The sequence below is a fragment of the Saimiri boliviensis genome, chromosome 5 (genome assembly GCF_048565385.1).
Source record: "Saimiri boliviensis isolate mSaiBol1 chromosome 5, mSaiBol1.pri, whole genome shotgun sequence".
Taxonomy (NCBI): domain Eukaryota; kingdom Metazoa; phylum Chordata; class Mammalia; order Primates; family Cebidae; genus Saimiri; species Saimiri boliviensis.
This window is the reverse complement of record NC_133453.1, coordinates 40,578,274-40,600,954: the sequence shown is the minus strand read 5'-3', so window position 1 is coordinate 40,600,954 and position 22,681 is coordinate 40,578,274. Positions and strand designations below refer to the sequence as shown.

The 22,681-nt window shown below is 43.7% G+C and overlaps 1 protein-coding gene across 5 annotated transcripts in view; it reads left to right on the top strand.

The window, feature by feature from the left end:
* SPATS2L (spermatogenesis associated serine rich 2 like) overlaps nt 1-12,423 on the top strand; it is a 170,789-nt gene extending 158,366 nt beyond the window's left edge. For all 5 annotated transcript variants that reach the window (XM_010336460.3, XM_039469500.2, XM_039469506.2 and 2 more), the window contains 4 exons: nt 1,149-1,258; nt 3,784-3,886; nt 6,744-6,964; nt 11,529-12,423. In XM_010336460.3, coding sequence (XP_010334762.3) covers nt 1,149-1,258; nt 3,784-3,886; nt 6,744-6,964; nt 11,529-11,924 — 830 coding nt within the window. In that variant the 3' untranslated portion in view covers nt 11,925-12,423. The remainder of the gene's footprint in view (nt 1-1,148; nt 1,259-3,783; nt 3,887-6,743; nt 6,965-11,528) is intronic.
* Nucleotides 12,424-22,681: the final 10,258 nt, after the last annotated feature.

Below are 22,681 nucleotides of genomic sequence, written 5' to 3'. Positions count from 1 at the left end.
CGTTTGATAATTTGTGTAATAAGAACTCTTAAAATCAGAAATCATATTGTTTGGCCCTGCATGTGTGCTGTGAATCTGGTCTAATAAAGCATTTGATCCTTGTTCAGCCAAGCATGGCATGTGAGTCCAACATGCATGTCATCTTAGATGAACACCTCTTTTCTTATAACTCAAAATACTCATCCCAAAGAAATGAAGACAATTCATATATGAGTCAAATTAGAGAGCCACAAGTCTATCTATTGAAAGATCCAACTTCATATTTAAACCTCATCCTGTGCATTTGTATTAATTGCTTCTGAGCTCCATAATCTTTTGGGAAACACATGGATACACACACAGACACAAATTAACCGATAGGCTACTACATCTATTTAAACCTCTCTAGTTCATCTGAAGATGTGTGAAAATGTTGGAGCCCGAGTACTCCCTAGTGTCTTCTCAACGTGTGCAGGTGCTAAAAAATTCACACAAATCTAGTTCTAGCTGGCCTCACTCACTCTCGAAATTTTTCCACTGGGGACACTTACAGAAAGACCTAAGACACTCTGGGGTAGAACTTCTCTTTCTTTGCAGAATGGAAACATATCTGCAGAGTATCAAAAACAGAGACATTTTTGGCTCACAAAAAACTAATAAAGTTAGATTTTTATGTCAGATTCCAATAACACAGCTAGTCACCCTAAATTAGTATGTGTTAAAGTTCAAGAGGGCTGCTGCTGTTAAAGTTTAATAGTGCAGCACATATAGAATGATTTCTGCTTAGTGGACTTCCTGTCTTTGCAGTATCACTCAGAGAGGACTTTAATAAGTTGTTTTTCAGAGATCGTTGTTCCAAGTAACTCGCGAATTTCAAAAGTCTAAATTCCGTAAGTGAGGTCAGACACCAGTGAAGAAAATGCAGAGTGGGAGTGTACAGTGAATCAGAAGGGGCTGTTTGGCTTGGGGACTGCTGGAGGAGGACAGGAGGAACCGGGTTGTTGGCAATAGGCACCGAGGGTAAACCCGCCTCCATGACCAACTCAGAAAACACAGTCATGGTCCAACAAAGCAATCGGTCTGTGGAGCGAGAACTGATGCCAAGAAATTAGGTTATTTAATATGTTTCAATCTCTGGCCCTAATGTGTGACTCCTCCTTATTTGGCAGTGGAAATCCTGACCGCTCGTCAGAAGAAAGCAGAAGAACTAAAGAGACTTACTGACCTTGCCAGTCAGATGGCAGAGATGCAGCTGGCCGAGCTCAGGGCAGAAATTAAGGTCAGTTCTAAAATATCACAGCCTGAACCCTGAGCCAGAGAGCTGATCCCCATTATGTTTGTTTTGCATCCACAGAGTGCTGCTCTCTGAGGATCTAACATCTATACCCAGCTCTCTTTCACAGGGTGGAAATAGAGAACACAGAAGGGGGAAGACCCACATAATCACTGTGTTTAAGTGTAATGTGTTTTGAAGGAATGTTTTACTCCAAAGGAGAAGTACAAGCTATTTTGTCAGTCAGTAGAGACCAACCCAAATAAAGTAACTTGGCCATGAATTATAGTTGGGATGGGGGATATTATTTTAACACACTGTGATTTATAGGTATGTATATAAACACATCCACAGGTATATACACACACATGAAGCATGAACATAGGGCCACAGTGAGGATTAGAAAGCATGCAGTCTGTGGTGATTTCTTTCCTATATTATTTTCTAGTTTAGTTGCATTTTTATTACGAATACTACCCATAAATATATATTTATTTGATTCCTTCATTGATATGCAACAGAAACTGACCCTGGCTAACCTCAAGGACAAGTAGAATTTGAAAGGATGTGAGTATAGCTCACCAAAGCAGAGCCCTATCTGAAGGCTCAGGTCAACAATTAGGCAGGAACTGGGGTGCCTCGGGTAAAATAAGAAGCAATTATCACTAGACACACTCTGATGGGACCCTCAGCCCTGTACCACCCCACTCGGCTCAGATCCCTAAGTGAGAGGCTCTGATTGGCCTTCACTTGGGTCACGTCCATCATTTGGCCCAGAGAGGGTGTGACATCTTGATCGCCAGACCCACCAAGACTATGGCTCTTTGAAACTGCGTCAGGGTACAGTTACCAGAAGGGGAATGGTTACCAGGAAGGCAAGTATAAGTATTTACAACAAAATAGGAAGAAATTTTAAAATTCCCCTTATCCTCTTTTTCATCCAGTATACTACAGATGCACACACACACACACACACACACACACACACACATACACGCACACACGCACACACGCTCCCTTAATCTTCTTTCTCACTCCCAGGAAACTAGAGTGGTTGTAAGACACAGCTGCTGCTAGCTTTAGAAGTAAGATTGCAAATTGGGGCATAAAACTGGTTGGCATTGATAGTGGCAAGTGACCCCCCTCCTGGCTGGGTACAAAAGCAGGCCCTGTGGGGAAGAGGACCTCGCCCAAGGGTGCTGAGGGTGTTGGTGGCCTTTCTATTCTTACATTCTGTGCTCTGGCCTCTGTGGCCTCCCACCTAGCCAATTTCTGTGGCCTCTTCACTAGTCTCTCTGCCTACACGGTCTCCCTCTAGCCTCATACTCCACGAAGACCAGATTTAAATTCCCAAAGCAGATCTGGTTTCCCCCATTATGTCTCCTTTCCCTCAGAAAAAAATTCCCAACTGGACTCCAATATATATTCCAACTTCCATCTCCCCCTATAAAAATCCCAGCTTGCTAGAACATCAAGTAAGATATATAAAATAGCCAGCTTCCTGGTCTATGGAAATCAGCTCATCTTCCAAGTTTCATTTCTGCCTGTCAAAATCCCACCCATCATAAAATGGTTAGTAGCACAGGGGTTGGAGTGAAACAGTCCAGCTGCAAAATTTTCTACTTCTATGACCTTGGATAAATTACGTGTTCTCTTAGATTCTTAGAACCCCAATTCCCCCATTTGTAAAATAGAGATAATAATAGTACTGACTTAATAATACTGTGATCAGATGAAATGAGATTATCTGTTAAGAATTTGGCTAGTGCCTGGTAAGTGTTCAATAGTTTTTTTAATGTTCCCTCTTACATAATCTTTCCCCATTGCCCTCAGTAGGAAATAATTTCTTCCTCCTTTATATTCCTGAAGCACCAATCACATTCCACCTTGCATTGTAGCTAATGGTATCTGTTGTCCTTACCATTGCTAAACTCCCTGGTAAACTCAAGAAGGGACTGAGTCACATTTATTTCTGTATTTCTCACCCTGTCTTCTACATGTAGATCTTAATTTTAAATGAATTGAAAAATAATCTCTTTCTCACTTCTTTGCACAGCACTTGAAATTCTGCCATTTAAGATTATGTTTTCCAGACACTAAAGGCTTTGTGGACATCCCGGTTCCCTATTAAAATAGGAATGGGGGTCTAGGAAGGATGACATGTTTTCTCTTGATGGTCAATACCTTAGCAGGCACTCGGCCAAACTCAGATAATCCTACCAGAATGCAATTCAGAAAATTACTAGGAGGGCGAGGGGTGCTAAAAGGTTAAATAGATGAGTCAGACACAATTTCATGTAGGCCCAGAAAAGAGAAACACAGGACCCCACATATTCCCCAGACAGGAAGATGGTCATGCCCCAGCCAGGTCAGGACCAAGACTGAGCATAAAGCCTCCCAGTAACGGGGCTGGAAAGATCCCCACCAGGTCAGCACTGCAGTGCGCGGGAAGAGCAGAGTGAACGCATCCACAGAGTTCCTGGGTCATTTCTGTAATCATGGGGCTCCTGCTTTCCATCTCTTTCCTCCAGCACTTTGTCAGCGAGCGTAAATATGATGAAGAGCTCGGGAAAGCTGCCCGGTTCTCCTGTGACATCGAACAGCTGAAGGCCCAAATCATGCTCTGTGGAGAGAGTGAGTTTTGCATACTTGCTAAATAATTCTGTGTGAGTAAGCTTGGTGCTATTTAGAGTTGCTATAGGAAATGTCAGGTGTGCAGTCCCCCCAGGGGGCTAAAGTGAGGTCTAAAAACATTTAATGATCTAAGCTCATGACACAAGTCACCAGAAATGTCAAGATTTGAACTTAGAGTCTTCAAATGCCACACTGCCCATTGGTAAATCCCCAGGATTTATTCAGTGGAACAGAACAGGTCACCTAGTTTATACCTTTTGCAAACTTTTCTTAAGCACTGCCAGTTAAACTGCCTCTGATTTCAAATAGTCCTGGTTCTACAGAAACTTGTCAGGCAGAGAGTGAGTCTTCCTAACGTGTCCCAACATGTCTGGAAACAATTAGTTATTGTTGTGCAGGGCCCAGCTGTTGGATGAGCCCCTCAGCAATGCCTTGAGCCTCTTCCCTTGGTTCTCTGTGCTGAGTGAGGCCTGCAGATAATGAAAGACTCCACTCAGCCATTCCGTTTAGCCTTGTTCCCTATTAAGCCTTAATTAGAGCAGCTAATGTGCAACGAAATTGGCTGCTACATTTTCCCCTACACCAGCCCACGCACAAGGGGAGGTGGGAACGAGAACTGAAGTGGCTTTAAGGACAGCCGCAAGGAGGAAAGAAGGACTAGTGAGTGATGCAGAAACCCACAGCCTTGCAGTCAGCTGAAAAATCAAGATTTGGCTGCACTTCCTATTACAGTATAATTAACTATACTATGCTACACTGCATGCATGTATAGTAATGCAATTTGCTTTTATCACTTCACAGTCTATGGTAGATATTTTTTCATATCAATATATTTAACCAGTCATTTCTGTAAATATAATTGATGTCACCAGTCTTCAGGTTGCTGCATTTAGACTGCTTCTAGTTTTTCACCATTAAAATAACACTGCTGATCACCTGAGGTCAGGAGTTCAAGGCTAGCCTGGCCAACATGGTGAAACCCCGTCTCTACTAAAACTACAAAAATTAGCCAGGCATGGTGGTGTGTGCCTGTAATCCCAGCTACTCAGGAGGCTGAGGCACAAGAATTGCTTGAACCCAGGAGGCAGAGTTGCAGTGAGCCAAGATCACGCCACTGCACACCAGCCTGGGCGACAGAGTGAGACTCCATCTCAAAAAACAAATAAATAAATAAAATAAATAAATAACACTGCTGTGAGCATCCTTGTCCACACATCTTTGGCAATTATTTGATTTTTCTGACTGGATTTTTAAAAGTTATTTTCTTTTTTTCCCCCATACTCTTCCTTACGAAAGAATCTGCCTATTTGCCATTCTCTATCCAGAGCTTTTGCCCCACCTCTAAAAAAGGCAACAGTCCGGTTCACAGTTGTAAAGGGAACTGCCCACCCTTCTTTCCACGTCAGCCCTCAATGAGCAAGACAGTGATGCTGAGTGACGCCCTGTCACCCATCTCAGGCGCGGTGGGGAGGCACCCCTTCACCTCCTTTCCTCCTGAGCACTTCAGGTGCCATCTAGTGGGAGAAATGGTCCCTTACTAAATTCCAGGTGTCCATTCTGAAAGACAGAGACCGTAATTGTCCAAAGGCTCTTCCTTCTCAGCTTTGTTGAGAGCACACTGAGAACCCACAGGTACTGGTAGTGAACCGGAAATAATAGTCCCTGATCTCCAGACAATAATGACCTTGTAAAACTGAATCTGGTGAGCACAGGAGCCACAGAAATCCACTGGTCACATTTGGACAGGCCCAGCTTGCTGTCACACCTTCCCAATACAATGAAGACACTAGGAATGCATCCCTGGCCTTTCCATTTCTCCTGTGTTACGATCCTTACTGGTCCCGTCCAATCCTCTAGCAGAACCCTGGGATTAAACCTGATCCATCAAAGGGAGCAGACAAAATTGCTTTCAAAAATTGGTGACAGTTTTAAGAATCAAAGAAAGCCCTAGCTGGCAATCAGATTCTGGTGAACTGTGAGAGGGAAGTCATGGTTTTATCCTCGAATCGATTCCCTCCAGTTCCAATTCAGTGTAATCACATAGAAATCATCCCAGCAGAAACCATCACTTTCCAAAGCAGCAGGAATGGTCATAATAAATGCTGAGCAGACCTGCCTGAGCCTTGAGCCCTGAGCCCTGACGGGGGTGTGCGTGATCAGCTTGCCTTGCCTGTGACCTTGGAATTGGTGCACATCTGCAGTGAGGCTGCAGAAAACGGGGCTGATTAAAGGTGGGATAATGGAGCGATAATGAAATATACAAGATGCCTTAGGGGCTGGCAAGCCTGGCCCTGTGTTTGGGGGATATGCATGACCCAGAGTAGCAGAATTCCTAACATCCAGTATCACCCCATTCCCAAACTCTAAGAACATCGTGGCTCTGACAGGCCAGAGTGTCCACGTAGCTCCCAGTCTTACTGTGTCTGCAGTACCAATTGGTCCAGGGAACCGATCAGGGAGGTGAGAATGGGTTTGATAATGGGGAATCTCGAGGCAGAGTGCATTTACAGACAGGGTCAGAGAGGAAATCTTGAGGTTTCATTATCTCTTTTCCCTTGGTGATTCTTGACCTAAAGAATAATATTTAAGTTGCTCAGATATGTCTTATTTCTTACAAATGTCTCACAACTTGGATGATTATGCTGTAATCACAGTTCAGTGATTCCCACAGGAGAAATTTGGTTGTTCTCTTAAGCACCAAGGTGCCCTTTCAAATAACATCTTTCAAAAGAAAACTTTCTGAAAGTTTTTGTAGAGCTCCTGGCCAGTTTCTTCGTCTTCTAGCACTTCCTAATGGGTTACTGAGGCAGCAGTGTTGAAGGCGCAGCTCATAACACTGAGCACTTTCTTGTTGCAGTTACACATCCAAAGAACAACTATTCCTCAAGAACTCCCTGCAGCTCCCTGCTGCCTCTGCTAAATGTGCATGCAGCTACCTCTGGGAAACAGAGTAATTTTTCCCGAAAATCATCCACTCACAATAAGCCCTCTGAAGGCAAAGCAGCAAACCCCAAAATGGTGAGCAGTCTCCCCAGCACTGTCGACCCCTCTCACCAGGCCATGCCAGCCAACAAGCAGGTAAGCAGACACTGGTGCAGGGTACCGGGGGGTGGGGAGGGCACCCTGTTTCCAGAGGAAGAAAACAGCAACTACTAGATGCTGGGCTTCCTGGGGTCACACTCAGGCTCCTTCCACCTGCCCTTACCCACTCCCCACCCAGCAACACTGCCTAACTGGCCTCCGGGGAGCTCCCCTGGTCTCTCTTGTCTTTGCCTCCCAGGTGCTTTCCCAGGTGGAGGAAGTGGCCTGCATATACTCTTGACCCCATGAGCAGACAGTCCACCCAAGTCAGGCTCATGGCTAGGACTGCTACCATCCCTGGGGCCCCAAAACCAGCCTACATGTGGAAGGGACCCACAGAGACTCAGGAACAAGATTCAGAACCTGGCCACTGAAACTACTACTGAGAGGAAACCTGGCATTTGTTTTTTAAGATATTTTAATCTCCACTTACGTTGAGTTGATCAATAAGAGGTTAAAGTTAGTGCAATCTTCTCTTGGAATTTCAGCAGGGGAATACATTTCAAAATGACATTCTTCATTCTTATCTACTATAACCTCTAAAAACACAAGTGCCCAAAGAACAATCTTTCTTCTCCTTCTGCTTCTCCACTATGTCTTTGGGAGGTGATTTCCCCCTTATCCTTAGAGCATTAACAAAAAATTGGGATCTGCCAGGTGCAGGCGTTCACACCTGTAATCCCAGCACTTTGGAAGGTTGAGGTGGGCAGATCACTTGAGGTCAGGAGTTTGAGACCAGCCTGGCCAACACGATGAAACCCTGTCTCTACTAAAAATACAAAAATTACCCAGGCATGGTGGCACATACCTGTAATCCCAGCTTTTGGGGAAGCCGAAGCAGGAGAATCGCTTGAACCCAGGAGGCAGAGGTTGCAGTGAGCCGAGATCACACCACCACACTCCAGCCTGTGCACCAGAATGAGACTCCATCCAAAAAAAATGGATCTGATGGTATAGAAGTTGGGCATGCTATAAAGATACCTTTTATGATCTCCAAGAGAAAGTCTTTTCTTCTTCTTTTTGGTTTTTTTTTGTTTGTTTGTTTTTTGGTTTTTTTTTTTGGTAAGTCATTTAAAATGCTGCTTTTCTAACAGGTGTCTTGTTGGGTTCTGTTGTCTTGGCCTTTGAGAATTCTTGTTAATAACACGACAGGTGTTTCTCAGGCCCTGAAATCTTCACGAGCTTTGAGATAGCACCTTGATAAGGAGCATGTTATAACTTCATTAGTTAAAGATCATAATAAAATCTGTTTTTACTTGTAGTCTAAATATATCTTCACAACTTTTGTTCTTTTTTTTTTTTTTCTTTTTCTTTTTTTTTTTGGCACAGTCTCAGCCCACTGCAGCCTCAACCTCCTGGACTCAAGCAATTTGCCAGCCTCAGATTGCAGAGTAGCTGAGACTACAGGCGTGTGCCACCATACCTGACTAATTTTTTTTGTATAATTTTTGTAGAGACAGGGTTTTGCCATGTTACTTTCAAACTCTTGGGCTCAAGCAATCCGCCTGCCTCAGCCTCCCAAAGTGCTAAGATTACAGGCGCAAGCCACTGTGCCTGGCCTCTCTCTGTTTGTTATTAAATATCATGCTATAATTAAGTCTAAAATTTAGCCTATGAGTTTTCCTTTTTCATAGTTTCTTTAAAAACAAAGGAGGCCAGATTAAGTACTATCTGTATAGATACTTTTTCAATTCTCTGTTTTAGCATTTTAGGTAATGGCTCATTTAAGTTGAAATACACTCAGATGTCTAAGTCAGAACACTGTATACCCATGTAAGAAGGGCCCTTGGGCTGGGCCCTGTGTTTTCAAGTAAGCTTTCTTAACCTTGACCATTGCATAGCCATGGCTGTCTCTACAGAGTAAGGAGTCAGAGAGATCAGGGAGACAGGGCCACTGAAATCTACACTCTGTATTCCGAAGCGTGCTGCCAGTCAGCACTCAAGACCCTGGAATTCTATTCCCAGGTGGGCCCAAGCCTGCTCACAGGGTCTGTTTTGACCACTTTCCTATATACATCATCTTGAAGACAAACCACACCTGTTGGTCTGAAGGGTGGGAGTGGAGACGAAGCTTAGGTGTGCAGGCTGGAATGTCCACATTCATGTGTGCAAGGCTCCCTTACAATGTGGGATGGAGCCAGAGTTCGGAAGAGATAGCATTCAGACGTATAGTGTATGAATCCCGAATATCTTAGAAAGTTTATTTTGCCAAGGTTGAGGACATGCACCCATGACACAGCCTCAGAAGGTCCTGACGACATGTGCCCAAGGTGGTGGGACACAGCTTGGCTTTGTACATTTTAGGGAGACATGAGACATCAGTCCATTTGTGTAAGATGCACATTGGTTCAGTGCGGAAAGGTGGGGCTACTGGAGGCAAAGGCGGGCAACTGGAAGTGAGGAGGGAGCTTCCAGGTCTTAGGTAGATAAAAGACAGATGGTTGTATTCTTCTGAGTTTCTGATTAGCCTCTTCAAGGGAGACAATCAGATATGCCTGTATCTCAGTGAGCACAGGGGTGACTTTGAATAAATGGGAGGCAGGTTTGCCCTACGCAGTTCCCAGCTTAACTTTTCCCTTTAGCTTAGTAATTTGGGGTTGGCAAGATTTATTTTCCTTTCACAGGAGTATGGGCCCACATTTGTACTCTTGCTCTGGGCTCTGAATTATTGGGGGTTGGTCTGCCCTAAACCTATACCATCCAGTCACAGTGCACAAATTAAGAACCTTATATATTTGTAACTCATAAAATTATATGTTTTCATAAGAGGTTTGATTTTCAAAACAGGTTTGTGTTTATGTTACAACTTAAGAACCTTAATCAAGAGACAGTATATAAAGTGGGAATAGCGCCACCATTTCCCTGCTATAGATAGACCTTGGGCAAGTACCTGAAACTCCTTGTCCTCATCTAAAATGAAGCACATAATAGCAACTATCTTAAAGGGTGATTCTGATGTTAAATGAGGTAGTGCATGGTGAAGAACCTCACTCAGTGCCTGGCATATGGTAAGCACTCAGTGAGTGTTGGCTATTATTGACCTCGAAGAGTTCAGAAATCTTTTCCTCACGCAGGAGCTTAATCCATGCATCCCTACACTCATCCATTTATGTTCTTGGCCACTGATTTGCTGAAGGAATGATTTTTCAGTAGAGGCTTCAACATTTCTTTGCTTATAACTGCAGAAAGTTTAGAAAAACAATGAATTACCTCTGTGAAAATACACCTTATTTCTGCATGCCACCAAAACCTGCCAGATATGCTTCACCCCTATATTTGCCCAAGATAATATTTCTGAACTGTGAAGATACTTGTTTGAAAAAAAAATTAGGAAAGGTGCTTTAGAGAAGAAAAGTTACAGACAGAATTTTACTTTTTCTTCACCTATGTAATTAGAATTCCTATGCAGTCTTGAAACAGGAAAATTTCCTTGCCCCCTTTGCAGGCCTTGCAACAGGGGTGCCTCACTTACTCAGCCTGAAGCTCTCAACCCCTCGGGGGATGGGGAGCATGCAGGTGGACAGGTGCAGGAGCTAGAACAAGCACTTTTGGGTGCCGGCAGGATCAAAACTCCATGGAGCCCCGTAGCAGCATCTAGGGTGGTACCCGTGACCCCTGGAGCCCCAGAGGACATGTGTTACAGTACTCTTTTAGCTTTGCAGTCCAAGGATGGCTTGAGTGTTTAATAGCTCAATAGACCTTCAGCTTTTTCATGAAGGCAGAGGGTCAGTGTGACACTTTTCTGTATCCTGAGCCCTTGTCCAGCATCCATGAAAAATCAGGTTGTATGAAACAAGTGAAGGATAGTAAATGCAGGGGATTTTATTGCCAATGGAAGTGGCTCTCAGCAGGAGGGAGAGCTGGAAATGGGACAGAGTGGGAAAGTATTCTTCCACTGAAGTCCGGCTGTCTCTGGCTGGACTCTTTTCCAAAGTCCTGCCGTCAAGCCATCCCTCTGAAGTCAAACTGCTTCTCTCTGACGTCAGACTGCAGTCTCGGACATACAGCTGCTTCTCCTCTTCTCTGCTACCAGTGGAACCTGGGGTTTTTATGGAAACAGGATGGAGGGTGGGGTGGACCAGTGGCGTTTTGGAAAAGGCAACATTTGAGCAGGAAAATAGGGCTAGAGTGTGGGGCTTAGCCAGGGACCCCACCCTTTTTCTATATAGAATTTCTGTGCTTCCCATCCCTATCAGTCTCTACAGAATGTCCCAGAAATCTCCATAATAGAGGATCATCATTACTCTGCTTCTGGCTTATATTTTATTCTGCTGTAGTTTAAGCATCTTTATGGATTTTATCTGACCCAGTTTTTGAATTGTCTGTCTTACGCGTCTGTAACCTCTTTGAACATCATTTTCTTGCAGTTCCATTTACAAAACAGTCCACTATTCTTTTAAGATTAAGAATTTTATCTGCTTGACCTCATCTTCATGTTTCTGATTCTTCTAGTGTATCAAAAAAGCTTACCTGTGGCTTAGAGATTTGGTTTCCCTGATGTCTACTGGTGTCATCTGTGACTTACTGGCATCTGATACTTATCTCTTTTCTTTTTTGGTAGAACGGATCTTCTAACCAAAGACGGAGATTTAATCCACAGTATCATAACAACAGGCTAAATGGGCCTGCCAAGTTGCAGGGCAGTGGGAATGAAGCCGATCCACTGGGGAAGGCTAACAACCGCCATGAGCACAGAAGACAGCCACACAACGGCTTCCGGCCCAAAAACAAAGGTGGTGCCAAAATTCAAGAGGCCCCCTTGGGGACGAAGACCCCTGAGGCCCCAGCCCATTCTGAAAAGCCCCGGCGAAGGCAGCACGCTGCAGACACCTCGGAGGCCAGGCCCTTTCGGGGTAGTGTTGGTAGGGTTTCACAGTGCAATCTCTGCCCCACGAGAATAGAAGTTTCCACAGATGCAGCAGTTCTCTCAGTCCCGGCTGTGACATTGGTGGCCTAAGCTAGGATGAAAAAAGAGCAGTTTTCACTCAGTTTTGGTTCCCTGCCCGAGGTGCTGACCCAATTCGCTGCCAAAAGAGAGTCAATCAGAATATACAAATCCTGTATGGTTGTGTCTCCTCTCTTAATCATTTTTACTAGTTCTAATAATCAGCTCTAGCTTGCTTCATAACTTTCATGGCTTTGCTTGATCTGTTGATGCTTTCTCTCATCAAGACTTTGCAGCATTTTAGCCAGGCAGTATTTACTCATTGTTAGGAATATCAAGATGTGGCTGAAGATCAGAGGCTCAGTTAGCAACCTATGTTGTAGCAGTGATGTCAGTCCATTGATTGTCTTTAGAGAGTTAATGTTACAAAAAAGAATTCTTAATAATCAGACAAACATGATCTGCTGAGGACACATGCGCTTTTGTAGAATTTAAAATCTGGTGTTTTTCTGAAAATATATATATACATATATTGCTTTATTTGAAACAAATTAAAATATGCTGCATTTGACACCTGGCTAGTTTCTTTTATTGATTGATACCCACCTACTTACTGAATGTACTTTTTAGTGCTTTCAAAAAAACTTTAGAGACTATAGGTTGCAGTGCAAAGCTCTGAACAATAAATACTGTTTCTCTTGGGATATACCTTTCAGAGAAAAAAAAAAAATGCCCTTTCAATTAGGTTACACACAAATAGATGGCTATGCACCCTGATCATCTTATACACTATGTGGTAGTCGGGCAGTTGGAAACATTCATTGCAAATACTACAAACCTCAGCTGAGCCTAGCTTAAAGAATAAGAATCTATTGGTTCAGTGAGTGAAAAGTCCAATTGGTCCAGAGTTTCACTCTTGTCACCCAGACTGGAGTGCAATGGCACAATCTTAACTCACTGCAATCTCTGCCTCCTAGGTTCAAGCAATTCTTCTGCCTCAGCCTCCCAAGTTGCTGGGATTACAGGTACATGCCACCACGCCTGGCTAATTTTTGTATTATTAGTAGAGACAGGGTTTCACCATGTTGTCCAGACTTGTCTCAAACTCCTGACCTCAGGTATCTGCCCACCTTGGCTTCCCAAAATGCTGAGATTACAAGCTTGAGCCACTGTACCCAGCCAGCTCCCATCTCTTGACTATCTCAGCTCTCCTTTCCTCCTTGGGTTGACATTGCATTCAGAACAGTGGCCAAGGGCCACCATGCTCTTAAGACTCACGTCTATTCCCCACACTGTCCAGAGGAGATAAATTATCCTAGAAGCCTGTACATGGAGCAAGTGTCTTTCTCAGAAATCCCAGCAAAGTTCTTGCATACCATTGTCGGTAGGCCTGTCTCTTAAACCAGTCATGGAAGAGGGAAGAGAAGTGAATGCAATGAACTACTTTACATAGACTAATCACAGCCCACTCCTGGAGCTGGGGTGTGGCCAGCTTCCCAGAGTTCCTGAACTAGATGCAAAAGGGTACTTCTCAGGAAAGGAAAATGGATATTCCGTGGCCCAAAACCCAAATATCCCCAGATCCTCTAACTTTGACTACAGGGCAGTCCAGTCTGGGCGCTGCTTCCATTGCACTCACATGTGTCCTACAGATCTGTTGGCCACTTGCAAGGGCAAATGCTTATTCTCAGCTCAACATTAACATTTTTTCTGGCAACCCAGGTTCACTGGTTCTCTTCCACAGAGCGGCCCTGAGCAGTTGAGCCTGCAAGCCACACAAGCATCTGTTTCTTCTTTTGCCAAGTACAGGAGGATATTTGCTCTCTCTGTAGAGAGCTTTCTGAGGTCTCTCGGTGTACCCAGAGATTTAATAGGAATTCTTAATGTTAAGTCATATTCCAGAAAGGAAGGAAGAGTTGTTCATTCAAATAAGAAAGATAAATGTTCAGCACTGTAGGCCCTGTTTACCCCATCTGAGGCCCTGAATTTATGTATCACAAGACAAAAGGATTTTGCACAGGTTTTTATGTAGCAAGATTTTGCTCGCCACTGAAAAATGTCAGTGTAAATGTGGCCGCTTCAAAGATGAGTCAAGTAGTTCTCGGAACGGGGGAAAAAATGAAGTTGCCAAGTCAGGAGTGCACCTGCCTTTGTCAGAGTTGAACCCAACCGCTCTTAACCTTGCCTCACTCCCTCAGGGTTAAAAAAGCCCAAACACATTCCTGAGCGCACAGCAAACACTCCCATGTCACTGAAGAGAAACAAAAGAATGCTAAAAAGTGTGCAGACCTGATTATATTTTTTTCCTTTTTTTTCTTCTTGAGACAGTATCTTGCTCTATCACCTAGGCTGGATTGCATGTTCATGGCTCACTACAACCTTGAACTCCTGGGCTCAAGCCATCTTCTGACCTCAGCCTCCCAAGTAGCTGGGACTACAGGTTCGCACCACAACATCCCAGCTAATTTTGTTAATAGAAACAAGGTCTCACTGTGGTGCCCAGGCTGGTCTCAAATACCTGATCTCAAGCGATCTTCCTGCCTTGGCCTCCCAAAGTGTTAGAATTATAGGCATGTGCCACCTCACCTGGCTGATTTTTGCCTTTGTTATAGACCCTGGGCATGTGAGCATTTATTAATTTGCATTTTTGAAACAATAATTTCAATAACAGTGTCAGGCCACTTAAGCACCATATTACATATCTTCATCTGTCTGGTGGAACTATTGGTATGATCCTGGAGATCTGAGTCCTATTCTGCCATTCTATTAAAATGTTTTAAACTCTAATCTCTCTACTTAATGCACAGTAGTCAGAAAAACAGATTCTTCTCTCTTAAACGTTTGCCTAGTAGAAGTTAAAATAGTTTAATATTCAGGAAGATTGAATAACTTCAAACTCACATTGTAGCATATAGATCTTCCACCAAGACTTCATCCTTGAAATCCACCCCTTCCTGTTGGGTTCCCAATTACATTCCAAATTTACATTTCTTTTGAGAATCTCTGCATACTCCAGCTCTGTCCTGTTGATCCTATTCTAGAAGTGCTTAATGCAGCAAGGCACAGAATGTTAAATGCAAATTGCTGCAAAATTCACCCTCAATGGAGGACTAGAAACACAACATGCTCAATTTAAAGCTCAATTCACAAGCAGTTCAATTCTGCTGGCATCAGAAAAAGAGATTCTAATTAAACACTCTTGGGAAAGGACATCAAATGAGGTTAATGGGAAACGTTACCAGATTAAAAGTAGTTTTTTTGCCAAAGTAACAGATTCTGACTCTGAAAGCCTTAATTTGAACCTCAAACTTGATTTCACCAAGAAAAGTGGGGATCAAGGGCCTCTGCAGTTCTTTTCCTAGACCAGCTCAGTGCTCCCCAGCCCCACACAGGCACAGGTCCACAACCAGACAGAGAGATGCCTGAATTCCAGGCTACCTTTGACAAAGCTTTCTCCTTCCTTCCTTCCTTCCTTCCTTCCTTCCTTCCTTCCTTCCTTCCTTCCTTCCTTCTCTCCCTCCCTCCCTCCCTCCCTCCCTCCCTCCTTCCTTCCTTCCTTCCTTCCCTCCCTTTGCACGCTGCATCCCACACTGCCTGTTTAAAGCGCCCCCATGTGTCTACAGATGACAAAATGTTTATTTCTCAACAGACATTCCAGTGACAGCATCCAATGACCTATGTAAGGGCACCTTTCTTGCCATACTTGTTTCAGAGGTCCTATTTAAAATCCAGGCATGGGTGGGCTTGGACTCCAGATTGCCCCCAGGTACTGAAAAATGAAGCAAAAGAAAAGAATCAGTCACTTGTTCTTAAATTTCTTAAGCAAACGATAAAATAGCAAAAGACCACACCACATACAAAAAAAAAGGAAAAAAGCAATTCACCTCACTAATACATTGTTCCAGCATTTCCTTGAAGGTACTGAGCTATCTCAATTGCTCTGATTTTGTGAGAAAATTAAGAAGAGTTGCTAAGTCCTGTTGCCTCTCTTGTTACTTAGCTAAGAATTTGAAGCATAATTTAAATACTATTCTTTACAATCCATTAGAGGATTTTAAAAATCTTTTTTTTTTTTTTTTTTTTTTTTGAAATGGAGTCTCGTTCTGTAGCCCAGCTGGAGTGCAGTGGCGCAATCTCGGCTCACTGTAACTTCTGCCGCCCAGGTTCAACTGATTTTCCTGCTTCAGCCTCCCAAGTATCTGGGAGGACTACAAGCTCATGCCACCACGCCCGGATAATTTTTTTGTATTTTTAGTATGGATTGGGTTCACAATATTAGCCAGGTTGGTCTCAATCTGACCTCATGATCCGTCTACCTCAGCCTCCCAAAGTGCTGGGATTACAGGTGTGAGCCACCGCACCCGGCCTTTTTAAATGAATTCTAACAAGTTTTCTGTTTATTCTTAGTTTCGAAGAACCAGGTCCCCAGTCCTGGGAGGCTGCTCAGCAGAGCCCACTGTTTAATCTCATTATAGCAGCCCCTCAGGCAAAGGCTCTCCGGTCTGAATCCAGTCTTTCTATCTGAGAAACATAATGCTGCTCTCATCACTCGAGGTTCTTACACATTAGTGATTAATTATCAGAAGCCCCTTTGTCTGAGAACTCTGCTTTTTTCTCACAGCTCAGAGGAGCTTCTGGGGCTGCCACTAAGTTTCAGTTTCAAAGGAAGAATTGTCACAAACAACTTTTACAGAATAATAAGCACATTCTAAAGCAAATTTGGCTGAGAAATGTAGATTTCTGGCAAAAAAAAAAAAAAAAACAAAAAAACACCATTATTTCAGAAGAATGACCGTGACAATGGCCAAAGAACTTCTACAGAAAACAGCAATGTAGAAAGTGCTCCCTATAAAAACTGGTATCTTTTCTTTTCTTTTTTTTTTTTTCTGAGATAGGGTTTTACTCTGTCACCCAGGCTAGAGTGCAGTGGTGTAATCACAGCTCACTGCAGCCTCTACCTCCTGAGCTCAGGCCATTCTCCAGCCTCAGCCTCCCAAGTAGCTGAGACTAGAGACACATGCTAAGTTTTGTACTGTTAGTAGAAATGGAGTTTCGCCATACTGTCCAGACTGGTCTTGAACTCCTGAGCTCAGGCAATCTGCCTACCTTGGCCTCCCAAAGTGCTGGGATTACAGCTTGAACCACCATGCCCAGCCAGCTATCCTGTTTTTAACTTCAGATACTTAGATTTGAACTCAATTGAATTGTTCCTAGTCCTTCGAAAGAACACACTTTCTGTAAATTAGCATCATTGCATAACAAGCCATCCAATAATACCATTACTCCTCTGCCAACACCTGACATATGGTAGGTACTCCATAAACACTGATTAGAAGAAAGAGAAGCTATGAATAGGTGACCAATTCCAATACCTAAAATTCTGGAGTCTAAATGGCTTGTGCAGAGTAACCAGTAAAACAATCCTAGAGAAAATACGAGGAGAGAGCAGAGAAGCTGGAGTAACCGACTCCAAGGCCACCTGTCTGGATTCAAGCCCTGTCTCCACCACTTCCCAGCTGTGTAAACCTGGGCACATTTCTACACATATCCTTACCTTGGTTTCTCCATGGGTGAATGGGGCAAGTAACTGGAGTTACCTCACAGAGTTGTTATGGGGATTGAACAGTTAATATTTGCAAAGCATTTGGAGTAATGCCTAGCACTTTACATGGATTCCAGGCAGGAGACAGTTACCACAGAGTAAGTTGCTAGGGAAGCTTTATCAATGTATATGGGGAAGATAGATCGACAGAAATAACAAGTAACGGCAGATTTTCTACTAGTGGGTAAGAACTCCAAAGACAATAGGAATAGCTGATACAGGGACTAGTCACTACTAGAAGCGAAACAGAGTACCCAAGACAAGAACAAGCTTTAAAGAGCCCACCACCACTACCACCAAGGCTGACATTTGGCCTTGGAGAGGGTGTGGCTGTGGCCACTGGAGGACAGAGCAGCTCGCTGAGGTGTTACAGGTTGGGACTGGGAAGCTGGAAGCCACTCAGATTCACCAGGAGTCCACCTGCAGGGGTGCCATTAAACTTGCTGGGACTCCAGCTGGAACACCAGCAACACTCAGCTGGAAGCCCCACACAGGGGTGTTGTTGAAGCAGGAAGGCCCACCCAACAGAAGCTGCACGAGGCAGTGCTCGCCGAGGGTGAAAGCCACTGGATATCCCACACTGGGACTAAGCACTGCAGCAGCGAGAACCGGGATGCACCCGGAACCAGGAAGAAAAGGGCCCTTCTGCAGTGTCTCGCCAGGGACAGAGCTTTATTTACATCATGCCAGCTGGTGAGAGAAAAGTGTTTACAGGGTCCAGCTCTAGTATCACAAACGGCACAAGAAAGGGTGGATTTGAAAGCCAGAGGCAATGAGTTGATAACCAGCACATGCTTAGAAAGCACTATTGGAATGTTTGATCAGGCAAGCCGCGGTAGCTCATACCTGTAATCACAGAACTTTGGGAGGCCATGGCAGGAGAATCACCTGAGGTTAGGAGTTCAAGATCAGCCTGGCCAGCATGACGAAACCCCGTCTCTACTAAAAATACAAAAAGTTAGCTGGGCATGGTGCTGACCCCAAGTAATCCCAGCTACTCAGGAGGCTGACGCAGGAGAATCACTTGAGCCCAGGAGGTGGAGGTTGCAGTGAGCCGAGATCACACCACTGCACTCCAGTTTGGGTGACAGAGTGAGACTCTGTCTCAAAAAATTTAAAAAAAAAAAAAAAAAAAAAAAGAGTGTTTAATCAATAGAATAAATAGCTGTGCAGCATACAGAAGACTTTAATCCTTTCTAGCTCATCTCTGGGAATTGGAGTGGCAAGTTCCTGTAAGAGGAGACCTAGCATTGTGCTTAGGGGCCTGACTTTGGAGTAAGATGATGGAGCAGGAGCGGCTGGGAACAAACCTCTTGAACACCGAACTGGGAAGGAAGTACCTTGTTATTTAGTTGGGAGTCTCGGCAGACTCACGTCTCAAGAACTGAGCTCCCCGACTAGAAAATCCTGGCCTCTTTTAAAAGCTCACAATCTTAGAGGGTACATGTGAGAGGGTCGTGATTGATGAGGTAAACAAGGGGTACATGACCTCGGGGGCAGGGAGGGTGTCTGATTGTGATTAAGCAAGAACAATGCCTTCCGGGGGAGATTCCTCCATACCATGCCTGTGATCTGTAGATAGGATAGGAACTAGGGTGGGGGGTTTGATCTTTAACCTACGGGTCCAGCTAGTGGCACTGACCTTATGCTTTCTACTTTCAACTTTTACTTCTCCTTTTGAAATGCAATGCTAAAGGGAAGTGGTCTTAGAAGCTTAAGAGGAAGGGGTCTCCTTCCTCACCGACACAGATGTGAATCTTAGCTTTGCTTTCTGCTAGCAGCAAGGCAGCTCTAACCCATCTGTGCTTCAGTTTCTCCATCTGTAAAGCAGGGATGATAATAATACCCACCTGCATCATAGAGTTAGTATATTAAGTTTATAAACAATTAGAAGACTACATCTTAGCTTTTATTAGGTAGTCACCTGGTCAGAACAGCAAACGAAAATATCTCAAATATTATGCCAAAAGCTGGTGTGTAATCAGGAGCTTAAAGGATGGATTTGTTTAAATCATCATGCCCAAGACATCCTTCTTCAGTATCCTCCTCCCACTCAGTTCCCATGGCTCTACTCCTGCCTGTGATTGACGATGTTTTCTTACTGATCCACAGCCCCCAATTAGGAAAGGCAGTTAATTTGCTCAAGTTAAGTCACCCAATTAGACCAATGGTTCTCAACTGGGGATAATCGATGCACACCCCCCAAACCCTGGAGACATTTGGAAAAGTCTGGAGATATTTTTGATTGTCATGACTGGGGCAGGAGTGCTAGCCAGGGATGCTGCTAAACATTCTATAGTGCACAGTATAATCCTAACAATAAAGAAATGATTTGGTCCAAAATGTCAATAAAGTCACTGTTGAGAAACCCTGATCTAGAGGGGACAGGGATTTGGAGAAAGGGAGCAGAAGTTGAGTAGATGAGCCATGCCATAATTCCTTGATTACTCCAGTTATGCTGGATTCTTGGCTGGTTCAGCCTCAGTGGCCAACTCCACACTGACCTATAGCTGGATCTAAATGTACAATTTCTGATGTCCATGGGCTGCTAGTGTCATCTACATAGAAACTGAATCCCCAGGTCTACCACATCAAGAAATTAGGGAATAGGTTCTTGAAAGAGCTGCTATTGAAACAAAACTATTCAAAATTTTAAGAAATCTTGGCAGAAGGTAGTTTGGCTTTTTCCCATCATTAGCCAATATTCTACCTTTTTCTTTCCATGACATGCTCTCTGTGTGAAACAAGTGTCTCTTCTAAGCCCCAGGCCCCCCAGTTCATACCTGGAGCTCAGCAGAATTTTACTAAGGCAATGAGGGTTTAGGGGTAGAAGAAGTAAATGAAAAGCATGAGAAACAACATTATGAAATGAAATTAAACAGGCCGTTAAACAAACAAGCAGGATAGAATACCGACTGACAGTTACTATAAAAATCTATTTGTCTTAGCCACAGCCTACATCAGAGCCATTTAGCTAGCAAATATAAAACGTGTATGGGATGTCTGAGGCAACACATGTGAACAAAGAAAAATTAGCTTTTCTCTAACAATGTAAACCATGTGTCTTTTATGAGGCTGACAGGAATATAAGTGAAAATGGCCGCTTTGAGACTGTACCACCAACCAGACTGAAATATGAAATTCTGGAAACAGCTGGAAAGCAATTTTTTTTCCTGTTAGCAATTTACGATGTTTCTGTTTTTGGCTGTCCTACATGCTTGAAACCCTGCATGCTAACTGCCACCCTCAACAAAGAACAACTCATCCACCCTGACTGAGGAATCAGCAACTGTTGACAGTTTTCAAGGGAGAGTTTCAGCATAGGGGAAAGACAGAATTTTTCATAATTAAAAAGTTCCTGGTTAACTTTTAAATACACACGTGTAAGTCATTTGAAAATAATGTTCATCTGCTATAGTAGAAGCTCTTTCCCTATGTTTTACCAAATTCATCGTAATTTTTATTCAGTCTCCAACCAACATCCTGCCAAACACAGATCGAAGCTATTCAAAGGGCCTGCAGTTCTAAGACAGTCCTGTCTAAGGCGATCTCATACTCAGAGAAACGTCAGCATTCTTCCCTTTCCCAAACTTGCCACCACAGGTCTTGTGCACATTCAAAATGCTATTAAATCCAAAGTTTTCTATGAACAATTTCTCAGATAAAGCCAAACATGCGGCCGGGCGCGGTGGCTCAAGCCTGTAATCCCAGCACTTTGGGAGGCCGAGGCGGGTGGATCACGAGGTCAAGAGATCGAGACCATCCTGGTCAACATGGTGAAACCCCGTCTCTACTAAAAATACAAAAAATTAGCTGGGCATGGTGGTGCGCGCCTGTAATCCCAGCTACTCAGGAGGCTGAGGCAGGAGAATTGCCTGAACCCAGGAGGCGGAGGTTGTGGTGAGCCGAGATCGCGCCATTGCACTCCAGCCTGGGTAACAAGAGCGAAACTCCGTCTCAAAAAAAAAAAAAAAAATACAAAAAAACTAGCTGGGCGTGGTGACGCGTGCCTGTAATCCCAGCTACTTAGGAGGCTGAGGCAGGAGAATTGCCTGAGCCCAGGAGGCGGAGGTTGCGGTGAGCCGAGATCGCGCCATTGCACTCCAGCCTGGGTAACAAGAGCGAAACTCCGTCTCAAAAAAAAAAAAAAAAAAAAAGCCAAACATGCTTGTATGTTAATTCCTGCGGTAAAAGTTAAGGTACAGCTGGTCAGTCATTATATTGTATTTAACCATGGACTGGAAAGTGAGTCAACAATTTTTTTTTAATGGTAGCACTTGCAAAGGAGGCAATGGGATTCAGTCTGAATGAAAAAGAACTTACATCAGCATAGGAAATGCACTGAATTTGCGAGAGAGGCCAGACTTCTGCTTTCCTCTCTGGAAAGTCAGGAAGCAACAGCCACAGACTTCTCTGGGATCTAGTGATGCATGTCTGTAAATTACTTTAAACAACTTGACAAGTTATGTAACTGTTATGGTCATTACTAATAGTAATTGTGGTCATTAGAAATATTCACTGTATCAAGAGGCTTTCAAAAGCACCGCCTTTGTTCTCCTGACACTATAAACTCTGCAAGATCAAAAAGCAGTTTCCACACCCTCTAAAGATTGCTCTCAGACACATTTTCTAAAATAATCTGGGGACAGGAGGTGGCCCTCAACTGTTCAGAAATGTATTAAAGGCCTATTGTGTACCAGATACTACAAGGACAGAAAGGACAGTCCCTGTTTAGTAGGAGACAGACACATAATATAATAGCTTCCTGCCCAAAAACTTCAAATATTTTGAAATATTTTACATTTATGTTCTCCCTCTAGCTTTTCAGTGATGCCGTGTAGTTCTGCAGAAATCAGATAATGGGGCTAAAATGTGTGCGTTCACTATTGTATAGCCTTAACTTTTCTGAAACTCGTTTTCTCAGTCTTTAATCTCAACACTTTGGGAAACCAAGGCGGGAGGATGGCTTGAGTCCAGAGTTTGGGACCACCCTGGGCAACACAGCTGGGTGTGAGGTGCGTGCCTGTAGTCCCAGCTACTTGGGAGGCTGAGGCAGGAGGATTGCTTGAGTTGGAGGCTGCAGTGATCCAAGATCATACCACTGCATTCTAGCCTGGGTGACAGAGAATGACCCTGTCACTATAAAAATTAAACATTTGAAAACATTGTAAGAAGCAATGAAATCACATATGTGAAGATACTTTCTAAATTCTAATGTAAGGCACTA